The sequence below is a fragment of the Scyliorhinus torazame genome, chromosome 5 (genome assembly GCF_047496885.1).
Source record: "Scyliorhinus torazame isolate Kashiwa2021f chromosome 5, sScyTor2.1, whole genome shotgun sequence".
Lineage (NCBI taxonomy): Eukaryota > Metazoa > Chordata > Chondrichthyes > Carcharhiniformes > Scyliorhinidae > Scyliorhinus > Scyliorhinus torazame.
In genome coordinates, this window is record NC_092711.1 from 78,594,750 (window position 1) to 78,617,260 (window position 22,511).

The 22,511-nt window shown below is 49.2% G+C and overlaps 2 protein-coding genes across 7 annotated transcripts; one reads left to right on the forward strand and one right to left on the reverse strand.

Moving 5' to 3' along the window:
- Window positions 1–5,192: 5,192 nt before the first annotated feature.
- On the forward strand, window positions 5,193–10,713 carry LOC140421427 (uncharacterized). The gene has a single exon (XM_072506126.1). It carries the CDS (start codon window positions 5,640–5,642, stop codon window positions 6,660–6,662), a length of 1,023 nt encoding a protein of 340 aa, XP_072362227.1. The 5' UTR covers window positions 5,193–5,639; the 3' UTR covers window positions 6,663–10,713.
- A 5,368-nt stretch (window positions 10,714–16,081) lies between these two features.
- LOC140421421 (uncharacterized) lies at window positions 16,082–22,283 on the reverse strand. Of its 6 annotated transcripts, none has more exons than XM_072506106.1 (3): window positions 22,239–22,283; window positions 21,720–21,807; window positions 16,082–17,282 (listed from the first exon to the last, which is right to left on the reverse strand). In XM_072506106.1, exon 3 carries the CDS (start codon window positions 17,164–17,166, stop codon window positions 16,204–16,206), a length of 963 nt encoding a protein of 320 aa, XP_072362207.1. In that variant the 5' UTR covers window positions 17,167–17,282; window positions 21,720–21,807; window positions 22,239–22,283; the 3' UTR covers window positions 16,082–16,203. The 6 variants fall into 6 exon arrangements, with proteins under 6 accessions (XP_072362207.1, XP_072362205.1, XP_072362206.1 ...); XM_072506104.1 differs by having other exon boundaries at window positions 20,785–21,807; XM_072506105.1 differs by lacking the exon at window positions 22,239–22,283 and adding an exon at window positions 22,082–22,215 and having other exon boundaries at window positions 20,785–21,807.
- Window positions 22,284–22,511: the final 228 nt, after the last annotated feature.

Here is a 22,511-nt window from a genome sequence, read left to right on the forward strand (position 1 = left end):
CCCTGTCGCTGTGGACGTATGCGGGGCAACCGAACAGTGTGAAGATGGTGTTCAGGGCTTTAATGACTGTGGCCGCGGTCATGTCAGAGCAGGGAATGGCGAATGGGAAGCGGGAGTATTCGTCCACCACATTAAGAAAGTATGTGTTGCGGTCGGTGGAGGGGAGGGGCCCTTTGAAATCGAGACTAAGGCGTTCAAAGGGGCGGGAAGCCTTAATCAGGTGCGCACCATCCGGACTGAAAAATTGCGGTTTGCATTCCGCGCAGATGTGGCAGTCCCTTGTGACTGTACGGACATCCTCTAAAGAGTATGGGAGGTTGCGGGACTTGATAAAGTGGAAAAACCGAGTGACCCCCGGGTGGCAGAGGTCCTCGTGGAGGGTTTGGAGGCGGTTAATTTGTGCTTTGGCACATGTGCCGCAGGATAGGGCATCGGACGGCTCGTTCAGCTTTCCGGGACGATACAAAATCTCGTAGTTGAAGGTGGAGAGCTCGATCCTCCACCTTAAGATCTTGTCGTTTTTGATTTTGCCCCGCAGTGCATTATCGAACATGAAGGCTACTGACCGTTGGTCAGTGAGGAGAGTGAATCTCCTGCCGGCCAGGTAATGCCTCCAATGTCGCACAGCTTCCACTATGGCTTGGGCTTCCTTTTCCACTGAGGAGTGGCGGATTTCTGAGGCGTGGAGGGACCGGGAGAAAAAGGCCACGGGTCTGCCCGCTTGGTTAAGGGTGGCTGCTAGAGCTACGTCTGAGGCGTCGCTCTCGACCTGGAAGGGGAGGGACTCGTCGATGGCGCGCATCGTGGCCTTTGCGATATCCGCTTTGATGCGGCTGAAGGCCTGGCAAGCCTCTGTCGACAGAGGGAAGGTAGTGGTCTGTATTAGGGGGCGGGCCTTGTCTGCGTACTGGGGGACCCACTGGGCGTAGTATGAAAAAAAACCCAGGGCTTTGGAGCAGTGCGGGAGGGGAAATTCCATGAGGGCGCGCATACGTTCGGGGTCGGGGCCTATTATCCCATTGCGCACTACGTAGCCCAAAATGGCTAGCCGATTGGTGCTAAAAACGCACTTGTCCTCGTTGTACGTGAGGTTCAAGGCTTTGGCGGTCTGGAGGAATTTTTGGAGGTTGGCGTCGTGGTCCTGCTGGTCGTGGCCGCAGATGGTTACATTGTCGAGATACGGGAACGTGGCCCGCAACCCATGTTGATCAACCATTCGGTCCATCTCCCGTTGGAAGACCGAGACCCCGTTTGTGACGCCAAATGGGACCCTTAGGAAATGGTATAATTGCCCGTCTGCCTCGAAGGCTGTGTACTTGCGGTCACTTGGGCGGATGGGGAGCTGATGGTAGGCGGACTTGAGGTCCACGGTGGAGAAGACTTTATATTGGGCAATCCGATTGACCATGTCGGATATGCGGGGGCGAGGGTACGCGTCTAGTTGTGTGTACCTGTTGATGGTCTGGCTATAGTCTATGACCATCCTTTGTTTCTCCCCTGTCTTCACTACTACCACCTGCGCTCTCCAGGGACTATTGCTGGCCTGGATTATGCCCTCCTTTAGTAGCCACTGGACTTCGGACCGAATGAAGGTCCGGTCCTGGGCGCTGTACCGTCTGCTCCTAGTGGCGACGGGTTTGCAATCCGGGGTGAGGTTCGCAAACAAGGACGGGGGTTGCACCTTGAGGGTTGCGAGGCCGCAGATAGTGAGTGGGGGTATTGGGCCGCCGAATTTGAACGTAAGGCTCTGTAGATTGCATTGGAAATCTAATCCTAGTAAGGTGGGGGCGCAGAGTTGGGGAAGGACGTTTAGTTTGTAGTTTTTGAACTCCCTCCCCTGCACCGTTAGGGTAACTATGCAGAATCCTTGGATCTGTACGGAGTGGGATCCTGCAGCTAGGGAAATCTTTTGTGCGCTGGTATAGGTGGTCAAGGAACAGCGTCTTACCGTGTCGGGGTGGATAAAGCTCTCCGTGCTCCCGGAGTCGACTAGGCATGGTGTCTCGTGGCCGTTTATTAGCACCGTTGTCGTCGTCGTCTGGAGTGTCCGGGGCCGAGCTTGATCGAGCGTAATTGAAGCGAGACATGGTTGTAGTGGTGGAGTGGGGTCCGTTGTTGCCGTCCAAGATGGCGTCGGGGATGAACAAAATGGCCGCCCCCATACATCGCAGATGGCGGCGGGGGTGGACAAAATGGCCGCCCCCATACATCGCAGATGGCGGCGGGGGTGGACAAAATGGCCACCCCCACGCGTCGTAGAGGTTTGGGGTCGTCCAAGATGGCGGCGCCCTTCCTCCCCTCGTGGTGGCCGGGACCCAAAATGGCGGCGTCTGCAGGTCGCACATGGGGCACTGGGGGGGTTGGGGAGCGTTAGGACCGCACGGGGCTCCCTCATCTCCGGGGACAGCGGTGGTCGGGACCCAAGTTGGTAGCGCCGGCGGGTCAGACGTGGGGCGCGGGGGGGGGGTTAGGGGGGCGTTAGAGACGGCCAGAACTCCCTCTTCTCCATAGGGAGTGGTGGTCGGGACCCAAAGTGGTAGCGCCGGCGGGTCATACATGGGGTGCGCGGGGGGGGGGTTGGAGATCGCAAGCGGCGTGCAGGGCTCCCTGTTCTCCCGGGACCGCGGTGGTCGGGACCCAGAGCGGCTGCGCCTGCGGGTGGGGAGCGTAAACGGCTTGCAGGGCTCCCTGTTCTCCCGGGACAGCGGCGACCTCACGGGACCGGCACACAACCGCGAAATGGCCCTTTTTCCCGCAGCTCTTGCAGATCACTGCGCGAGCCGGGCAGCGCTGCCGGGGGTGTTTCGCCTGGCCGCAGAAATAGCAGCGGGCGCCCCCGGTGCGACTTGGCGTTTGGACCGCGCAAGCCTGTGGGGTGTCCGGGGGGGGGGGGGGTGGGGGGGTGGGTTTGTCGCGACAGGTACATACGGAGCCCAATGGGCTGCCGCGCGGTCGGGGCCGTAGGCGCGGGTATTACGCGCGGCCACGTCTAGGGAGGCTGCTAGGGCCCGGGCCTCTGAGAGTCCTAGCGACTCTCTTTCTAGAAGTCTTTGGCGGATTTGGGAGGAATTCATACCTGCCACAAAAGCATCGCGCATTAACATGTCCGTGTGTTCATTTGCGTTCACCGAAGGGCAGCTGCAGGTCCGTCCCAAAATCAGCAGCGCGGCGTAGAATTCATCCATCAATTCTCCGGGACCTTGCCGTCTCGTCGCGAGCTGGTAGCGAGCGTAGATTTGGTTAACTGGGCGGACATAGAGACTTTTCAGTGCTGCAAACGCCGTCTGGAAATCCTCCGAGTCTTCGATGAGGGAGAAGATCCCAATGGGCTGCCGCGCGGTCGGGGCCGTAGGCGCGGGTATTACGCGCGGCCACGTCTAGGGAGGCTGCTAGGGCCCGGGCCTCTGAGAGTCCTAGCGACTCTCTTTCTAGAAGTCTTTGGCGGATTTGGGAGGAATTCATACCTGCCACAAAAGCATCGCGCATTAACATGTCCGTGTGTTCATTTGCGTTCACCGAAGGGCAGCTGCAGGTTCGTCCCAAAATCAGCAGCGCGGCGTAGAATTCGTCCATCGATTCTCCGGGACCTTGCCGTCTCGTCGCGAGCTGGTAGCGAGCGTACATTTGGTTAACTGGACGGACATAGAGACTTTTCAGTGCTGCAAACGCCGTCTGGAAATCCTCCGAGTCTTCGATGAGGGAGAAGATCTCCGTGCTCACCCTCGAGTGCAGGACCTGTAGTTGTTGGTCTTCTGTGACCCGGCCGGTGGCCATTCTGAGGTAGGCCTCGAAACAAGTCTGCCAGTGCTTGAAGGCTGCTGCCGCGTTCACTGCGTGGGGGCTGATCCTCAGGCATTCCGGAATGATCCTGAGCTCCATAGTCCTTTTTTTTTTTAGGCTCGCTTAATAAATTGTAGCGCACAAAGACTCCGTGAGACGAATAGAGTGAAGTCGATGAGGCTTTATTAAGCATGTCTGTTCCCCCGCAGCTCGATAGTAGAATGGCCTGCGGGGGAGGACTCCGGCTTCTTATACTCCGCCTTCAGGGCGGAGCTAGAGCTCAACGGCCAACCAGGACCCGGGATCTGTCAGCCAATGACATTAGGGCTTCCAGTCCCACATGACCCCTAATACATACTACCACAAAACTCAATCCAACAGAAAGGTTGATTTCTATCCTGCATTGACAGTGATGACTTTTGTAACATGAGATTACAGCTCTCAGGAAAGATTAAATGGAGAGGGGCCTTTTTTCTATTGAAAACAACCAATTAAGCGGTGGCCTGATAGAAATCTTTAAAATTATCAGTTCTTTAAAATTATCAGTACTTTTGAGAGGGGTCGATGTGAGAGAGTCCAAAATCAGTGACCATTAATAAACAACAAGTCATAATTACAAGATAGTTACGAATAAATCCAAGGGGGCAATTTGGACAAATTTTTTATCACATGTTCAGAATGTGCAACTCATTACCATGGGAAGGAGTTGAGGAAACTGCTGAGATGTTTTCAAAAGGAAACGGGACAAGCACATGAGAGAAAATGGAATCGAAAATCAGCTGAAAGGCTGAGATTTGATAGGTGTGACAGTCGGAGATGTATAAGACCATAAGACATAGGAGTGGCAGTAAGGGCATTCGGCCCATCGAGTCCACTCCATCATTCAATCATGGCTGATTTCAACTCCATTTACCCGCTCTCTCTCCATAGCCCTTAATTCCTCGAGAAATCAAGAATTTATCAACTTCTGTCTTAAAGACACTAACGTCCCGGCCTCCACCGCCCTCTGTGGCAATGAATTCCACAGACCCACCACTCTCTGGCTGAAGAAATTTCTCATCTCTGTTCTAAAGTGACTCCCTTTTATTCTAAGGCTGTGCCCCCGGGTCCTAGTCTCCCCTGCTAATGGAAACAACTTCTCTACATCCACCCTATCTAAGCCATTCATTATCTTGTAAGTTTCTATTAGATCTCCCCTCAATCTCTGAAACTCCAATGAATATAATCCCAGGATCCTCAGACCTTCATCGTATGTTAGGCCTACCATTCCTGGGATCATCCGTGTGAATCTCCGCTGAACCCGCTCCAGTGCCAGTATGTCCTTCCTGAGGTGTGGGGCCCGAGTAAGGACAGCAGCAGAATCTGTGACAGAATGGCCTGTTTGTGTCTTATATATTCACTGTAATTCAATGTAATCTCCTTTTACAGAATATTTGCAGATGTAAACATCATGTCGAGATCTGACAGTCACTTGATTCATCAGGACCGGCCTTTCAACGTGGAAGGAGAAATGTTTGTCTGTTTTGTCTTTCGGGAAAAAATTCAAAAATCACTGTGATTGGAAAAGCACCGAGACACAGACATCAAAGTAATTTTCCACAGTTCGCTGGAACTGAGCTTTAACCAATCACACAGCATGAAATTAAATTGCAGCATTTACATCAGGGAGACACCGTACTCAGGCTTCAACTGATGATCCAAGTTGGAGAGACATAAGGACATTCGCACCAAAGGAATCAAGAAGCAGCAATTGGACATTCAGCCCCGTGAGCCTGTTCCACCATTTAATAACTTCACGGCTGATCTGACAGTGACTGCAAATCTGCATCCCACCTACACCTGGTAACCTGTCAATAACCATGGAGAAACCGTGGAAATGTGGGGACTGTGGGATGGGATGCTATTCTCCGTCTGAAATGCAAACTCATCGACGTATTCACACTGGGGAAAGGCCGTTCATCTGCTCTGTGTGTGGGAAGGGATTCACTCTGTCATCCCACCTCCTGACACACCAACTTGTTCATACTGATGAGAGACCGTTTAAATGTGCTGACTGTGAGAAGAGCTTTAAAAGCAGAAATTATTTACTGACACACCAACGCACTCACACTGGGGAGAGGCCGTTCACCTGCTCCGTGTGTGGGAAGGGATTCATTCGTGCATCTCACCTCCAGACACACCAACTTGTTCATACTGATCAGAGACCTTTTAAATGTGCTGACTGTGAGAAGAGCTTTAGAAGCAGAAATAATTTACTGACACATCAACGCACTCACACTGGGGAGAGGCCATTCACCTGTCTGGAATGTGGGAAGGGATTTAATGATTTGTCAAACCTCCGGACTCACCATCAGGTTCACTCTGACCAGAGACCGTTTAAATGTGCTGACTGTGAGAAGAGCTTTAGAAGCAGAAATAATTTACTGATACATCAACGCACTCACACTGGGGAGAGGCCATTCACCTGCTCCGTGTGTGGGAAGAGATTCACATGTTCATCCGACCTTGTGATACACCAATTTGTTCACACTGATCAGAGACCTTTTAAATGTGCTGACTGTGAGACGAGTTTTAAAAGTAAAAAGCATTTAATGTCACATCAACGGCCTCACACTGGGGAGAGGCCGTTCACCTGCTCCATGTGTGGGAAGAGATTCACATGTTCATCCGACCTTCTGAAACACCAGCGAGTTCACACTGGGGAGAGACCGTACACTTGCCCCATGTGTGAGAAGAAATTCACTCGGTCATCCGACCTGACTTCACACCAACTTGTTCACACTGATCAGAAACCTTTTAAATGTTCTGAATGTGAAAAGAGATTTAAAAGAAAAACAAGTCTGCGGAAACACCAGCGAGTTCACACTGAAACAGAATCATAGAATTTACAGTGCAGAAGGAGGGCATTTGGCCCATCGAGTGCACCGGCCCTTGCAAAGAGCACCTTACTTAAGCCAAGTTACCTCCAACCTAATCCATAACCCCACCTAACCTTTTTGGATACTAAGGTCAATTTATCATGGCCAATTCATCAAACCTGCACATCTTTGAACTGTGGGGGGAAACCGGAGCACCTGGAGGAAACCCACGAAGACACTGGGACAACGCGCAGACACCGCACAGACAGTGACCCAAGCCGGGAATCAAACCCGGGACAAGAGAGCTGTGAAGCAAATGTGCTAACTGTTAAATCCCAAATTTCTTTACCCGTCAGTCTGGCCTCAATAAAAGTCGAGATGGATTTGCAGGTACAGCATTAGTTATTTTATTTAGCTTGCAAGCTTGATTCATTTCACAGAGGCATAAGACACACACATCTAGTCTCCTACACCCCGGAAAGCGAATGAACAAAGAGACAAAGGGATCTCTGCAAATCAATTCAAATGGTATCAAGTTTCACATACACGATTCCCATAGGTCATCCTATACCACTCCTGACCTAGTCAGACATTCTGATTGGCTCACTTCCAATCCCTTCCTCTGGCCCCTATTAACCAGCATCCTTTTCTCCCCCTATGGTGGACACACCTCCTCCTTGCTTTGCCATGCGGTCTGAAATCCTTTGTCTGTGAACTCACCAGAATGAGACTGGCCTATCTCTACATTACAGTAACTAATATCCCTAAAGTAACTATTTTATATCACATTCGTCATAACCACTGTGCTACTGTGTCACCCAAACGTGGGAGCGGTACTTGGGAGAGGCTGTTCAACCGCTCCGTGTGTGGGAGGAGATTCACTCAGTCAAACAACCTGAACAGACATCAGCAAGTTCACAGGCAACAGCAGGGTTTAGATTCAGCTGTTGTTGCTACTGTTAGTCACATCCAGGACTGAATGATGCCTGGATGTCTGTTTCCAGTGGGGCTCCACAGTTTCCAGTATATATCAATGATTTAGACTTAAATGTATGCACCAGGATTACACAAAAGGTGCAGATATGTTTTAGACAATGAGGGAGAAAGCCATGGACTGGGTCAGGTGGACAGAAAAATGGTGAATGGAAATTTAGATACGGAGAGGTTCGAAACACACGACAGTTAATTCCCGATAAAAATAAGGTCACTGATTGGTGGGGAAGCTACAAATAATCCTTTTTAAAAAAAATAATAAATTCAGAGTACCCAGTTATTCTTATTTTTTTCCCAATTAAGGGGCAATTTAGCGTGGCCAATCCACCTAACCTGCACATCTTTAGGTGGTGGGGGTGAAACCCATGCAGACACGTGGAGAATGTGCAAACTCCACACGGACAGTGACCAAGGGCCAGGTTTCAAACCCGGCTCCTCAGCGCTGTAGTCCCACTGCTCCACGTGCTGCCCTAGCTACAAATAATTCAAATAACTTTATTGAACAGTTCTCAAATGGAAAGGCACTTGCCCACATTAAAACTAAGGATCTGCAATTGACCTTTGATCAAGCAAGTCATATTTAGGGCAAGATTATAAACAGACGGCATTCATTTAAAGTGATTATAAAAAGAAGCAATGCTGAGCAAAGCTAGGAGAGTGGGCAAAGAAGTGGCAGATGGAATACAATGTGGAAAAGTGTGAGGTTATGGACTTTCGAAGCAGGCATAAACTATTTTCTAAATGGGGAAATGCTGAGGAAATCACAAGCACAAAGGGAATTGGAAGTCCTTGTTCAAGATTCTCTTCAGGTTAACGTGCAGGTTCAGTCGGCAGTTAGGAAGGCAAATGCAATGTATTCATGTCAAGAGGGCGAGAATACAAGTCCAGGGATGTAATTCTGAGGCTGTATAAGGATCTGATCAGACCCCATTTGGAATATTATGAGCAGTTTTGGGCCCCGTATCTAAGAAGGACGTGTTGGCCTTGGAAAAGGTCCAGAGGAGGTTTACAAGAATGATCCCTGGAATGAAGAATTTGTATGAGGAACGGTTGAGGACTCTGGGTCTGTACTTGTTGGAGTTTAGAAGGATATGGGGGAATCTTATTAAAACTTATGGGATACTGCAAGGCCTGGGTAGAGTGGACATGGAGAAGATGTTTCCACTAGTTGGAAAAAGTAGAAGCAGTGGACACAATCTCACACTAAAGGGCGATCCTTTAAAACAGAGTAAGAAGTCTTACAACACCAGGTTAAAGTCCAGCAGGTTTGTTTCGACTCACTAGCTTTAAGGGCACAGTTCCTTCCTCAGATGATGATGAGGAATTAAAACAGATGAGGAGGAATTTCTTCAGCCAGAGGGTGGTGAATCTGTGGAACTCTTTGCCACAGAATGCCGTGGAGGCCAAATCACTGAGAGTCTTTAAGATGGAGATAGATAGATTCTTGATTAATAAGCGGATCAGCGGTTATGGGGAGAAGGCAGGAGAATGGAGATGAGAAAAATATCAGCCATGATTGAATGGCGGAGCCGATCCGATGGGCCTAATTCTGTTCCGATGTCATATGATGTGAAGAAAAACATTCTGTGCTGCGTGTGGGATCATGAATGCACTGCTCGAAAATGTGGTGGAGGCAGATTCAATTGATGCCTTGAAAAGAGAATTGGACAACTATCTGTTACTATCAGATCAGCCATGACCTTATTAAATGGTGGAGCAGACTGGGCTGAATAGCCAACTCCAGCTCCTTGCTCATCTATTCGTATCTTTTGAGGAGAAAAATATCTGCAGAGTTCAGGGCCAATGACAGCGGATTGTGACAGTTGCAGAAAGTTGGCACAGGTACAATTTGTTGAGTGCCTTTGTTTTGTGCTGTCACCTTTCTATGCCTCTGTGTTATGAGGGAAATGCAGAGCACCAATGCAAGAGAGGCAGATTACTCCCTCGATATGGATTGGACTTGTTTATTGTCACGTGTACCGAGGTACAGTGAAAAGTATTATTCTGCGAGCAGCTCAAACAGATCATTTTGTAAATGAAAAGAAAGTAAACTAAAAAGAAAATACATAATATGGCAACACAAGGTGCACAATGTAAATATATAGACAAAGGCATTGAGTGAAGCATACAGGAGTGTAGTATTAATCAGGTCAGTCCAGAAAAGGGTCATTTAGGAGTCTGGTAATAGCGGGGAAGAAGCTGTTTTCAATCTGTTTGTGCGTGTTCTCAGACTTTTGTATCTCCTGCCCGATCGAAGAAGTTGGAAGAGTGAATAAGCCGGGTGAGAGGGGTCTTTAATTATGCTGCCCGCTTTCCCCAGGCAGCGGGAGGTGTGGATAGAGCCAGTGGATGGGAGGCAGGTTTGTGTGATGGACTGGGCTGTGTTCACTACTCTCTGACGTTTCTTGCGATCTTGGGCCGAGCAGTTGCCATACCAGGCTGTGATGCAGCCAGATAGGATGCTTTCTATGGTGCATCTGTAAAAGTTGGTAAGAGTCAGTGTGGACATGCCAAATTTCCTTAGTTTCCTGAAGAAGTATAGGCGCTGTTGTGCTTTCTTGGTGGTAGCGTCGATGTGCGTGGACCAGGACAGATTTTTGGTGATGGAAACCCTGTGCCCCAGTGCAGGAGAGGCTGGTTGTTGGGCAGTGTGAGCTGAACATACATGGCTGGATAAAGATTAAGGCAGATGTCAAGACCCTTGGAGTGAAAACAAGTCTGGAGGGAGTGGGTCAAAAAACCTGGGGATTTGCATTTTGTATGAATCGTGAGTGACCCAGTCACAATTATGAACAGTAAACTAAATCTATCACTGGTTTGATGAGATGAGTCGATGGGCCGAGTGGCCTCCTTCTGCAATGTAAATTCTAAATTCTTTGATTTAACGTGTCCCAGGTGTTGTAAATACTGTACATACTGTAGATCAGTCTGCTTGCTGCCCATGTCTAAGTGATATCAGAATAATGTGCTTCTGTATTAAATAAAGTATCCAAAACTCTCATTGTGCTTCATGCCCAGCATCTTGCCTAACTGTGGATCTTCTGTTTTGCTAACTGGGAAATAGAATCTTCCTGTTTACTAATTGCTCTATGGCGGCTGTGTTACCCAGAATCCCCCACGCTGCAGAAAGTTCCCGATCAGTGAGTGTACGAGGCCAGTGCACAGGTGCAGTGTGGGTGTGTGCTCTGAGCATGCTCAGTGTCAGTCATGGTGAGAGAGTGAGGAGGAGCTGGGTTGAACACAACAGTGAGCTGTATCCCTGTGAGAAGGGCATCTCCCAGTCTCTGTTTGACTCTCCTACAGCTTCCTATCATGGTTGAGTTGGACAAGGAACTCTCGTCATTTGAGCTGGAAAAGGCCATTGATTGCTGACCAAACAGCAAGGTGCCCAGCAAGGATGGAATTCCAGCTGAACTGCCCACACACGGAAAGTCCCATCGACTGTCACACCTTCCTGCCCTCCCCTTTTGGGCTGTGAGACTGGTCCACGGAACATGTGTGATGCAATAAAAACAGCAGTGACAGAGGAGACAGCACCAACTACAGGGACATCTCACTCCTTAGAGTCAGGGGAAGACCTTCACTTGGGTGATGTTTAACAGATTCATCTACTTGCAGACTGAGTTTATCCAGAAGCACAGTGCGGTTTCTGTGCTGACAGATCTACAGTGAACATGATCTTCTCCACACACCAGCTACAAGGGAAGAAAACAATTGGGATTTGACCTAAAGCATTTGTGCTGAGAAAGTGAAATGTTCTAATTACTGAGTGAAAGTAAACCTTTCAGTGTGAATCACAATTTACTGGTACAAATGGAAAAGGCACTAAAATGTTTCAATCTCTGAATATAAACTTCAGCCTTGAAGTTATGTTTCGGAGCTCACAAGCTGTGGAAAGCTTTGTGACTGTTTCCTCTTCCCTTTTGTAAACAAGCAGAGAAGTTAACCCTTTCCCCTGACAGCACGGCAATGATTTGAAATAACGACTTTGCCTTTTAAAGATTTGGCTTCATCCCATTTGTTGGGGTCATATTTCCGGCTGCGGGAATCATCGCGGGCGGGATGAAAATTTGCTGGAACATTTTTTAAATAATAATCTTTAGTCACAAGTAGGCTTACATTAACACAGCAATGAAGTTACTAGTCGCCACATTCCGGCGCCTGTTCGGGTACACAGAGGGAGAATTCAGAATGTCCAAATTACCGAACAGCACGTTTTTCGGGACTTGTGGGAGGAAACCGGAGCACCCGGAGGAAACCCATACAGACACGGTGAGAACATGCAGACTCCGCACAGACAATGACGCAAGCCGGGAATCGAACTTGGACCCTGGTACTGTGAAGCAACAGTGCTAACCACTGTGCTACCGGGCCGCCCCTTTAAAGGTCCTTTACCTTGGGCGGGACTTTCCGGTCTGGGCTTGGGGAGTTTGGTAAGGTGGAGGAGTGCGACCGGAAAATCCCACCTGTTATGTTTCAAAATAAAATTCTTGGGAATGGGAAATGAGGGAGTTATCTCCGAGCTGATTGGAAATACCTGGACCTGTGTCTCTGTATGTCCTACTTGGAATAAAAGAGAAAAGTCACACCATCAAACGGGAATTGGAATAACTCAGCCTGGGTATAGTTCAATAGAACAGATCAATCTATCAGGGGGAGATGATGGGCTGGGGTAAAGTCACTGGGCTAGTCGGCCAGGACAATGCTCTGGGGACATGGGTTCAAACCCCATCATAGTCACTGGAGGAATTTAAATTCAGTTAATGGAAGCTGGTCTGAGTTACCATCTGGTTCAGTAATGATTCTGGTGTCCTTACCTGGTCTGGCCGAACCCTCAGTGAGGTGCTGGACTCTGAAATGGTCTTCAGGCAATTAGGAATGGCCACATCTCATGAAAAAAATACTTTAAAAAATAATCTGACATCCAGGTACATTCCAGTACATGAAAATAGTCAATCTCTGGTGATGTTTGTACCTTTCCCTCTGCACTTTTTAAACTACAATCTTCTACACTTCCTGGGTCGGTATCCCTCTATTCCCATCCTATTCATGTATTTGTCAAGATGCCCCTTAAATGTTACTATCGTCCATGCTTCCACCACCTCCTCCGGCAGTGAGTTCAAGGCACCCACTACCCTCTGTGTAAAAAACTTGCCTCGAACATCAACTCTAATCCTTACCCCTTGCACCTTAAACCTATGCCCCTTAGAAATTGACCCCTCTACCCTGGGGAAAAGCCTCTGACTATCCACTCTGTCTATGCCCCTCATAATTTTGTAGATCTCTATCAGGTCGCCCCTCAACCCCCGTCATTCCAGTGAGAACAAACCGAGTTTATTCAACCGCTCCTCATAGTTAATGCCCTCCATACCAGGCAACATTCTGGTAAATCTCTTCTGCACCCTCTCTAAAGCCTCCACATCCTTCTGGTAGTGTGGCGACCAGAATTGACACTATACTCCAAGTGTGACCTAACTAAGGTTCTATACAGCTGCAACATGACTTGCTAATTCTTATACTCAATGCCCCGGCCTTCTTGACTACCTTCTCCACCTGTGTTGCCCCTTTCAGTGACCTGTGGACCTGCACACCTAGATCTCTTTGACTTTCAATACTCTTGAGGGTTCTACCATTCACTGTATATTCCCTACCTGCATTAGACCTTCCAAAATACATTGCCTCATATTTGTCTGGATTAAACTCCATCTGCCATCTCTCCGCCCAAGTCTCCAAACAATCTAAATCCTGCTGTAGCCTCTGACAGTCCTCATCGCTATCCGCAATTCCACCAACCTTTGTGGCGTCTGCAAACTTACTAATCAGACCAGTTACATTTTCCTCCAAATCATTTATATATACTACAAACAGCAAAGGTCCCAGCATTGATCCCTGCGGAACACCACTAGTCACACCCCTCAAATTAGAAAAGCATCCTTCCATTGCTACTCTCTGCCTTCTATGACCTAGCCAGTTCTGTATCCACCTTGCCAGCTCACCCCTGATCCCGTGTGACTTCACCTTCTGTACGAGTCTACCACGAGGGACCTTGTCAAAGGCCTTACTGAAGTCCATATAGACAACATCCACTGCCCTACCTGCAGGGTAGGTCATCTTTGTGACCTCTTCGAAAAACTCAACAAGTTAGTGAGACACGACATCCCCTTCACAAAACCATGCTGCCTCTCACTAATACGTCCATTTGCTTCCAAATGGGAGTAGATCCTGCCTCGAAGAATTCTCTCCAGTAATTTCCCTACCACTGACGTAAGGCTCACCGGCCTGTAGTTCCCTGGATTATCCTTGCTACCCTTCTTAAACAGAGGAACATCATTGGCTATTCTCCAGACCTCCGGGATATCACCTGAAGACAGTGAGGATCCAAAGATCTCTGTCAAGGCCTCAGCAATTTCCTCTCTAGCCTCCTTCAGTATTCTGGTGTAGATCCCATCAGGCCCTGGGGACTTATCTGCCGTAATATTTTTCAAGACACCCAACACATCATCTTTTTGGATCTCAATGTGACCCAGGCTATCTACACACCCTTCTCCAGACTCAACATCCACCAATTCCTTCTCTTTGGTGAATACTGATGCAAAGTATTCATTTAGTACCTCGCCCATTTCCTCTGGCTCCACACATAGACTCCCTTGCCAATCCTTCAGTGGGCCAACCCTTTCCCTGGCTACCCTGCTGTTTATGTACGTGGAAAAAGCCTTGGGATTTTCCTTAACCCTATTTTCCAATGACTTTTCGTGACCCCTTCTAGCCCTCCTGACTCCTTGCTTAAGTGCTGAGTGAATCGCTTCCCACACACAGAGCAGTTGAACGGCCTCTCTCCAGTGTGACTGTGCTGGTGAATCAGCAGATCCATTTTGCCTTTGAAGCTCTTCTCACAGGCGGAACATTTAAAAGGTCTTGTGTCAGAGTGAACACGTTGGTGTGAAGTGAGGTGGGTAGACTGAGTGAATCCCTTCCCACACACAAGGTAGGTGAATGGTCTCTCCCAAGTGTGACCACGCTAGAAATAGCCCTTTAGTTCCAAAGGTGAAGTGGGGTTACGGGGAGAGAGAAGGGAAAGTGTGCCTGGGTGGGGTGTTCTTTTGTAGGGTTGGTGCAAACTCGATGGGTCGAATGGCCTCCTCATGCACTGTAAATTCTATGATTCTGTAGGATTTTCTCTCTCAATCTGATCCGCTGGGTGTGTCTGGTGGCATTTTCCTGACGGTAGCACAATGGGTCGCACAGTTGCTTCACAGTGTCAGGGTTCCGAGTTCAATTCCCACTTGGGTCACTGTCTGTGCGGAGTCTGCACGTTCTCTCAGTGTCTGCATGGGTTACCTCCGGCTGCTCCGGTTTCCTCCCACAAGTCCCAAAAGACGTGCTTGTTAGGTGAATTGGACATTCTGAATTCTCCCTCTGTGTACCCGAACAGGCACCGGAGTGTGGTAACTAGGGGCTTTTCACAGTAACTTCATTGCAGTGTTAATGCAAGCCTACTTGTGACAATAATAAACATTATATGTTTGTGTATTTTAGGCAACAGGTGGAACCTCCTTGGTTCTCCCTGTTGTCCCCTCAGATATTCCATCTGTTTTTGGTTAATGTGTCTGAAGTCTGAGTTCTTCCAGTCCGTCTCCAATTCTCCTTCCTGTCTCGGGTATATTGGTCTAGGTAGCTTGGTGTTGCGATTTGTGTTGTTTAGTTGTCTGTCTGTCTGTCTCCAGCAGGTATTGTTGTCTCTCGATAATGACTGTGCTGCTACCCTTGCTTCTAGTCTTCTGAACATATCGGTGTTGGATCCAAGCTCCCGGATTGTCTGTCTTTCTCTCCGGGTAAGATTCTGTTTGTCTCTTGTATTTCACTGTGACAGGGCAGAGACCTGATTGAAGGGATTCAAACATGGGAGTTCTGGGAAAGATGGGCAAGGATTTGGGCGTGACAACATGTTCAAAGTGTTTGGAGAGGAGAGGGAAGTTGAAGATGGGGCAGTAATTTATAAGTATGGCAGGTCAAGGGTTTGTTTTATTGAGGAGGGGTTGATGATGACAGATTTGAAAGACAGAGGGACAGTACCAGAAGAGAGAGAAATGTTGACAATATCCATGGACACAGGGTAGTTGGCTGATCAGTAGCTCAGTGGGAATAAGGTCGATGGAGCGGGAGCTGGGTCGCATGGACAAGATGAGCTCTGAGAGGGCATGAGGGGAGATGGGAGAGAAACTAGAGAAAGATGTGGGTTCAGGGCTCGGGAAAGGATTAAATTTAGAGACAGTTTGGTCCGGTGGGCTCGTGGGAGGGAGGGAAGCAGCAGAGGCAGCTGATCGGATTTACTCAATCTCAGTCACAAAGATGCTCCACAAGCGCCTCACACTTCTTGTTGGAGGTGAGGATGGAAGAGACAGGGAAGAGCGAGAGTACTTCAAAAGGATCTAACTTTTGTCAGAGAGGTATTTAACACAAATCAACTTTATTTGACTTTTAGCCCCTGTAAATGGGCTGGAGTTTGTTATCAGCAGAAAGAGACCCAAATGAACATGGTTCAGTCCTGAATGTGAGGAACAGCAAAATCCAATCACTGTGGTTCCTTATGGCCACGTTGGTGTCTCAGCAGGTTGGATGACTGAGTGAATCCCTTCCCACACTGAGAGCAGGTGAATGGCCTCTCCCCAGTGTGAATTCGCTGGTGACTCAGCAGGGCAGATGACTGAGTGAATCCCTTCCCACACTTGGAGCAGGTGAATGGCCTCTCCCCAGTGTGAATTCGCTGGTGACTCAGCAGGGCAGATGACTGAGTGAATCCCTTCCCACACTTGGAGCAGGTGAATGGTCTCTCCCCAGTGTGAATTCGCTGATGTTCAGTGAGCTGAGTTGATCGCCTGAACCCAGTCCCGCAGTGAGAGCACCTAAACGGTCTCTCGTCAGTGTGAACATGTTGATGGCGCATCAATTCCCCAGAACCTTTATAGAACTTCCCGCAGTCTGAACATTGGAACGGTCTCTCATCAGTGTGAACTCGCTGGTGTGTCTGCAGGGCGGATGAGTGACTGAATCCCTTCCCACACTGAGAGCACGTGAATGGTCTCTCTCCAGCGTGAATACGTTGATGTTTCTGCAGGGTGGATGAATCACTGAATCCCTTCCCACACATGGAGCAGCTGAATGGCCTCTTCCCAGTGTGAACTCGCTGGTGTCTCCGCAGGTTGGCTGAAAAAGTAAATCCCTTCCCACACTTGGAGCAGGTGAATGGCCTCTCCCCAGTGTGAATACGTTGGTGTTTCCGCAGGGCGGATGACTCAGTGAATCCCTTCCCACACTTGGAGCAGGCGAATGGTCTCTCCCCACTGTGACTGCGTCGATGAGTTTCCAACTTGGATGGGGAAGTGAATCCTTTCCCACAGTCTGCACATTTCCACGGTTTCTTGTCAGTGTGACTGCATTTGTGGCTTGTGAGGCCTGATGATCGAGCAAATCCTCGTCCACACACACAACACGTGTACGGTTTCTCCCCACTGTGGACGATGCTTTTTCCTTCCATGTTCAAAGTACGATGATATTCAGGATATGATAAATTGAGGACTCTGTCAGATCCTGATGTGATGCTTGGTTTGAGTTTCCGGACCTTGAAGCCTCCCCTTCGAACACCCTGTGAAACTGATTGAAAACAATAAATAGGGAGTGAGAGAGAACCCACAGAAACACAAAGGCAGGTTGTAAAATTGAGCTGAATGAATCTGGTCATTTGTGGGGCCGGCACTGGGAAAAAGTGACCATGAAAACTGCTGGATTGTTGTAAAAACACAACTGGCCTCTTTGGGAGGAGCGAGAAAGAGGTGAAGATGGATTTTGTATATCTACAAGACATATTAAGAGAGTAGATCTGAGCTTCATCAAGAGTAATATTAATACTGAAACTATGCTTCTGGTGGCACAGTGATTAGCACTGCTGCCACACAGCACCAGGGACGCGGGTTCAATTCCGGCCTTGGTGACTGTCTGTGTGGAGTTTGCACTTTCTCCCTGTGTCTGCGTGGGTTTCCACCCGGTGCTCAGGTTTCCTCCAACAGTCCAAAGAAGAGAAGGTAGGTGGATTGGCCTTGATAAATTGCCCCTCAGTGTCCAGGGATGTGCAGATAAGGTGGGGCTATGGGGTTACAGGGACAGTGCAGGGGTGTGGGCCTAGGCAGGGTGCCCTTTCAGAGGATAGGTGCAGAGTCGATGGGCCGAATGGCCCCCTTCTGCACTGTAGGAATTTTATGGTTCTAATTATATATTATGAATCTTTATAAAGCTCTTGTCACCACTCTTCATTGGATTGGATTTGTTTATTGTAACGTGTACCAAGGTGAAAAGTATTTTTCTGCGAGCAACTCTACAGATCATTAAGTACAGGAAAAGAAAAGAAAATACATAACAGGCAACTCAAGGTATACAATGTAACTACATCGACACCGGCATCGGGTGAAGCACACGGGGGTGTAGCGTTAATCAGGTCAGTTCATAAGAGGGTCGTTTAGGAGTCTGGTAACGGCGGGGAAGAAGCTGTTTTCGACAATGTTCAAGCGTGTTCATCTTCAGGAAGAATGTGAAGGTTCTTGAGAAGGTGCAGAGGAGATTCACCAGAATGGTTCCAATAAAGGAGGTTGAGGGGAGATTTGATTCAGGTCCACAAGATTATGCCAGGTTTCCATCAGGTGGACTAAGAAACTCTGTTTCCAGTCACTGATCGTACAAGCAGTCGGGACACAGATTTAAAGTTTTGGGTAAAGCCTGGATTGAACAATATAAGATCCTGAGGGGTCTTGACAGGGTGGATGTGGAGAGTAGAGGATGTAGAATCTGGAACAAGGGGGTCACTGTTGCAAAATAAGGGGTCACCTATTTCAGATGGGGATAAGGATTTTTTTTTCTCTTGAGGGTTGCAAGACAGGGATTGGCACAGTGGTTAGCACTGCTGCCTCACAGCACCAGGGACTCAGATTCAATACCGACCCTGGGTGACTGTGTGGAGTTTGCACGTTCTCCCCATGTCTGTGTGGGTTTCCTCTGGGTGCTCCAGTTTCCTCACACAGTTCAAAGATGTGCAAGCTCGGTGGATCGGCCATGCTAAATTGCCCCTTCGTCTCCAAGGATGTGCACGTTGGGTGGGGTTATGAGGATGGAGTGGGTGGGATGGGGGGTGGCCTGGGTGGAGTGCTCTTTCAGAGGGTTGGTGCAGACCTGATGGGCCGAATGGGCTCCTTCTGCACTGTAGGGATTCTATGACTTTGGAACTTCCGTCCTTCAAATGCAGTGGAAGTAGTGTCCTTGAATATTTTTTTAAAAATAAATTGAAGTGCCCAATTCATTTTTTCCAATTATTGGGCAATTTGGCGTGACCAAGCCACCCAACCTGCACATCTTTGGGTTGTGGGGGTGAAACCCATTCAAACACGGGGAGAATGTGCAAACTCCACACAGACAGAGACCCAGAGCCTTGATCGAACCTTGGACCTCGGCGCCGTGAGGCAGCAGTGCTAACCACTGCACCACCGTGCTGCTCGGTCTTTGAATATTTTTAAGGCAGAGATGGATAGATTCTTGATAAGCAAGAGGGTGAAAGGTATCGGGGTCGGCAGGAATGTGGAGGGAGGTTAACATTTTTGAATGATGGAGCAGGCTCAAGGGGCCGACTCCGGGTTTGTATGTAAGGAGCAGGCTCAAGGGGCCGACTCCTAGTTTGTGTGTAAGGAGCAGGCTCGAGGGTCCGACTCCCAGTTTGTGTGTAAGGAGCAGGCTCAAGGGGCCGACTCCTAGTTTGTGTGTAAGGAGCAGGCTCAAGGGGCCGACTCCTAGTTTGTATGTAAGGAGCAGGCTCAAGGGGCCGACTCCTAGTTTGTGTGTAAGGAGCAGGCTCAAGGGGCCGACTCCTAGTTTGTGTGTAAAGAGCAGGCTCGAGGGTCCGACTCCTAGGTTGTGTGTAAGGAGCAGGCTCGAGGGGCCGGCTCCTAGTTGTGTGTAAGGAGCAGGCTCGAGGGGCCGACTCCCAGTTTGTGTGTAAGGAGCAGGCTCGACGGTCTGACTCCTAGTTTGTGTGTAAGGAGCAGGCTCAAGGGGCCGGCTCCTAGTTTGTGTGTAAGGAGCAGGCTCGAGCGGCCGACTCCTAGTTTGTGTGCAAGGAGCAGGCTCGAGGGGCCGGCTCCTAGTTTGTGTGTCAGGAGCAGGCTCGAGGGGCCGGCTCCTAGTTTGTATGTAAGGAGCAGACGTGAGGGGCCGGCTCCTAGTTTGTATGTAGGCTCGAGGGGCCGACTCCTGGTTTGTATGTAACGAGCAATCTCGAGGGGCCGACTCCTGGTTTGTGTGTAAGGAGCAGGCTCGAGCGGCCGACTCCTGGTTTGTATGTAACGAGCAATCTCGAGGGGCCGACTCCTAGTTTGTGTGTAAGGAGCAGGCTCGAGGGCCGACTCCTAGTTTGTGTGTAAGGAGCAGTCTCGAGGGGCCGACTCCTAGTTTGTGTGTAAGGAGCAGGCTTGAGGGGCTGACTCCTGGGTTGTGTGTAAGGAGCAGGCTCGAGCAGCCGACTCCTAGTATGTATGTAACGAGCAATCTCGAGGCGCCGACTCCTAGTTTGTATGTAAGGAGCAGGCTCGAGGGGCCAACTATTTTTTTCAGAGACCCAAAAATTGTTTTTACTGTCCTAATGATTTTCCAGAGATCCAGGCATGAATCTCACCAAGGCTGAAGGTAAAATTTTAATTAATTGAAAGTCTACTGATGACCATGATGGCACTGCGAGCCTGGACAGGATGCCAACTCTCCCGGATTGACTGACTGGAGTCTCCAGGATTTGATTTTGTTCATTTGTGGGAGTCACTGGCTGGGCCAACATTTATTGCCCATCTCTAATTTCCCTAGAAATGAGTGGCTTGCTCGGCCAATTGTCGATTGTTATAAAGACCCATCTGGTTCACTCATGTCCTTCAGTGAAGGAAATCTTCTATCCTTACCTGGTCTGGCCTACATGTGATTCCAGATCCACAGTTAACTGGCTGACTCTTAAAATGCTCTCTGAGATGCACTCAGTTCAAGGGCAATTAGTGTTGGGCAGTGAATGCTGGCCCAGCCAGCGACACCCACATACCGTGAATGAATAGAAAAGAAAATCTGCCATCCTTACCTGGTCTGGCCGACATGAACATAGAGTGCAGAAGGAGGCCATTCGGCCCATCGGGTCTGCACCGACCCACTTAAGCCCTCACTTCTACCCTATCCCCGTAACCCAATAACCCCTCCTAACCTTTTTGGACACTAAGGGCAATTTAGCATAGATTATCATAGAATTTACAGTGCAGAAGGAGGCCATTCGGCCCATCGAGTCTGCACCGGCTCTTAGAAAGAGCACCCTACCCAAGGTCAACACCTCCACCCTATCCCCATAACCCAGTAACACGGGGAGGATGTGCAGACTCCGTACACACAGTGACCCAGCGGGGAATCGAACCTGGGACCCTGGCGCTGTGAAGCCACAGTGCTGGCCACTTGGTGCTGCTGTGTTGCCCAATCCATTCTTTTATTTCCTCTAGACCCAACTAACCTAACGCACCCTCGGATGACCTCCCACATTCAACCTCCCTGTAATATTGAGTGAATCCAAAACTCTTGCTTATTCACACCAAGACGTGGTCACCCATCACCCCTGGCTCATTGACCTATAAAATTTCCCGTTAAAGAAGCACCTTTTCCTCCAGGGTTGTGTCTCCCTATCTCTGTCATCTCAGGCAGCCGCCGAGATGTTTGCTCTCATCTAATTCTGGACGCAGACTGAGATAGACAATTGTTAATCAGGAAGGGAATCAAGGTTATGGGGATAAGACGGGAAAGTGGAGTTGAGGAGATCAGATCAGCCACGATTTCATGGAATGGCAGGGCAGACTCAATGGGCCGAATGGCCTACTTCTGCTCTGCATCTTACATCTTATGGTCATGAGCATTTACAATATTAATCACTCTATGAATGGTGGCTGTTCTTTCAGTTGCCTGATAGCCAAGCTCTGGAAATTCTTCCTTCAACCTCCGCTGCTCACTCCTTTACTTGCCTATTTTAAAACCTACCTTGTACAAGCTTTTGTCCACCTGCTCTGATATCTCCCTGTGTGGCTCAGTGTCAAATGTTGCTTTGAATTGGGCGACACCTCGATGCCTTAGAAAGAAAAATGGATCAAATTGAAGCATGTTTCTCTCTTTCAAATCCTCGACATGTTGCATAATTACTCTTGGTGGCTGAGGATGCACCAGGATGTCCATCGCCACCTGAACCAGTGTCGCCTCTGCGTCCACATGAATCCAGCTCTGAGAACAGAGAGGTCCCAAAGGAGACTCTCCCCTGGCCACCGGGACCGAGGCCCCGCCCACACTATTGCGTCACATAACGGCGCATGCGCTTCACTCCCCACTGATTAGTGGCGGCCAGTCACCTGGGCCTGTTCATGGGGAAAAGCCTCGGCGTTCCAAACCCGGGGCCTCCGGTTCTTATTGAGGTTGTGAGACCTGCACTGGGTGTTTATGAAGCCTCCGCTCCCTCTCCAACCCCACTCCCGGCTCCATTCCTCCCTCCGGCCCACCGACTCTCACCCGTTCAGAAAACCGTCTCCCGCACGCACAGGGCCCCGAGCAAAGTGACACTGCGCATGCTCCACATACAGCCCAGCATTGCGCCTGCGCAGCTCGCTCCTGTGGAGTGAATAGCGTACTTGCACACCCGAAGTGAATGCTGGGTATGTCAGCGCCATTGAACCGTGAAACTGCAGAGAAAATAAATTTTTTACCCAACTGAGATGAATTGCTTTTCAAAAATTTCAGACTCATTGTTGTGAATAGATGATCGCTTATATATATTTTTGAATG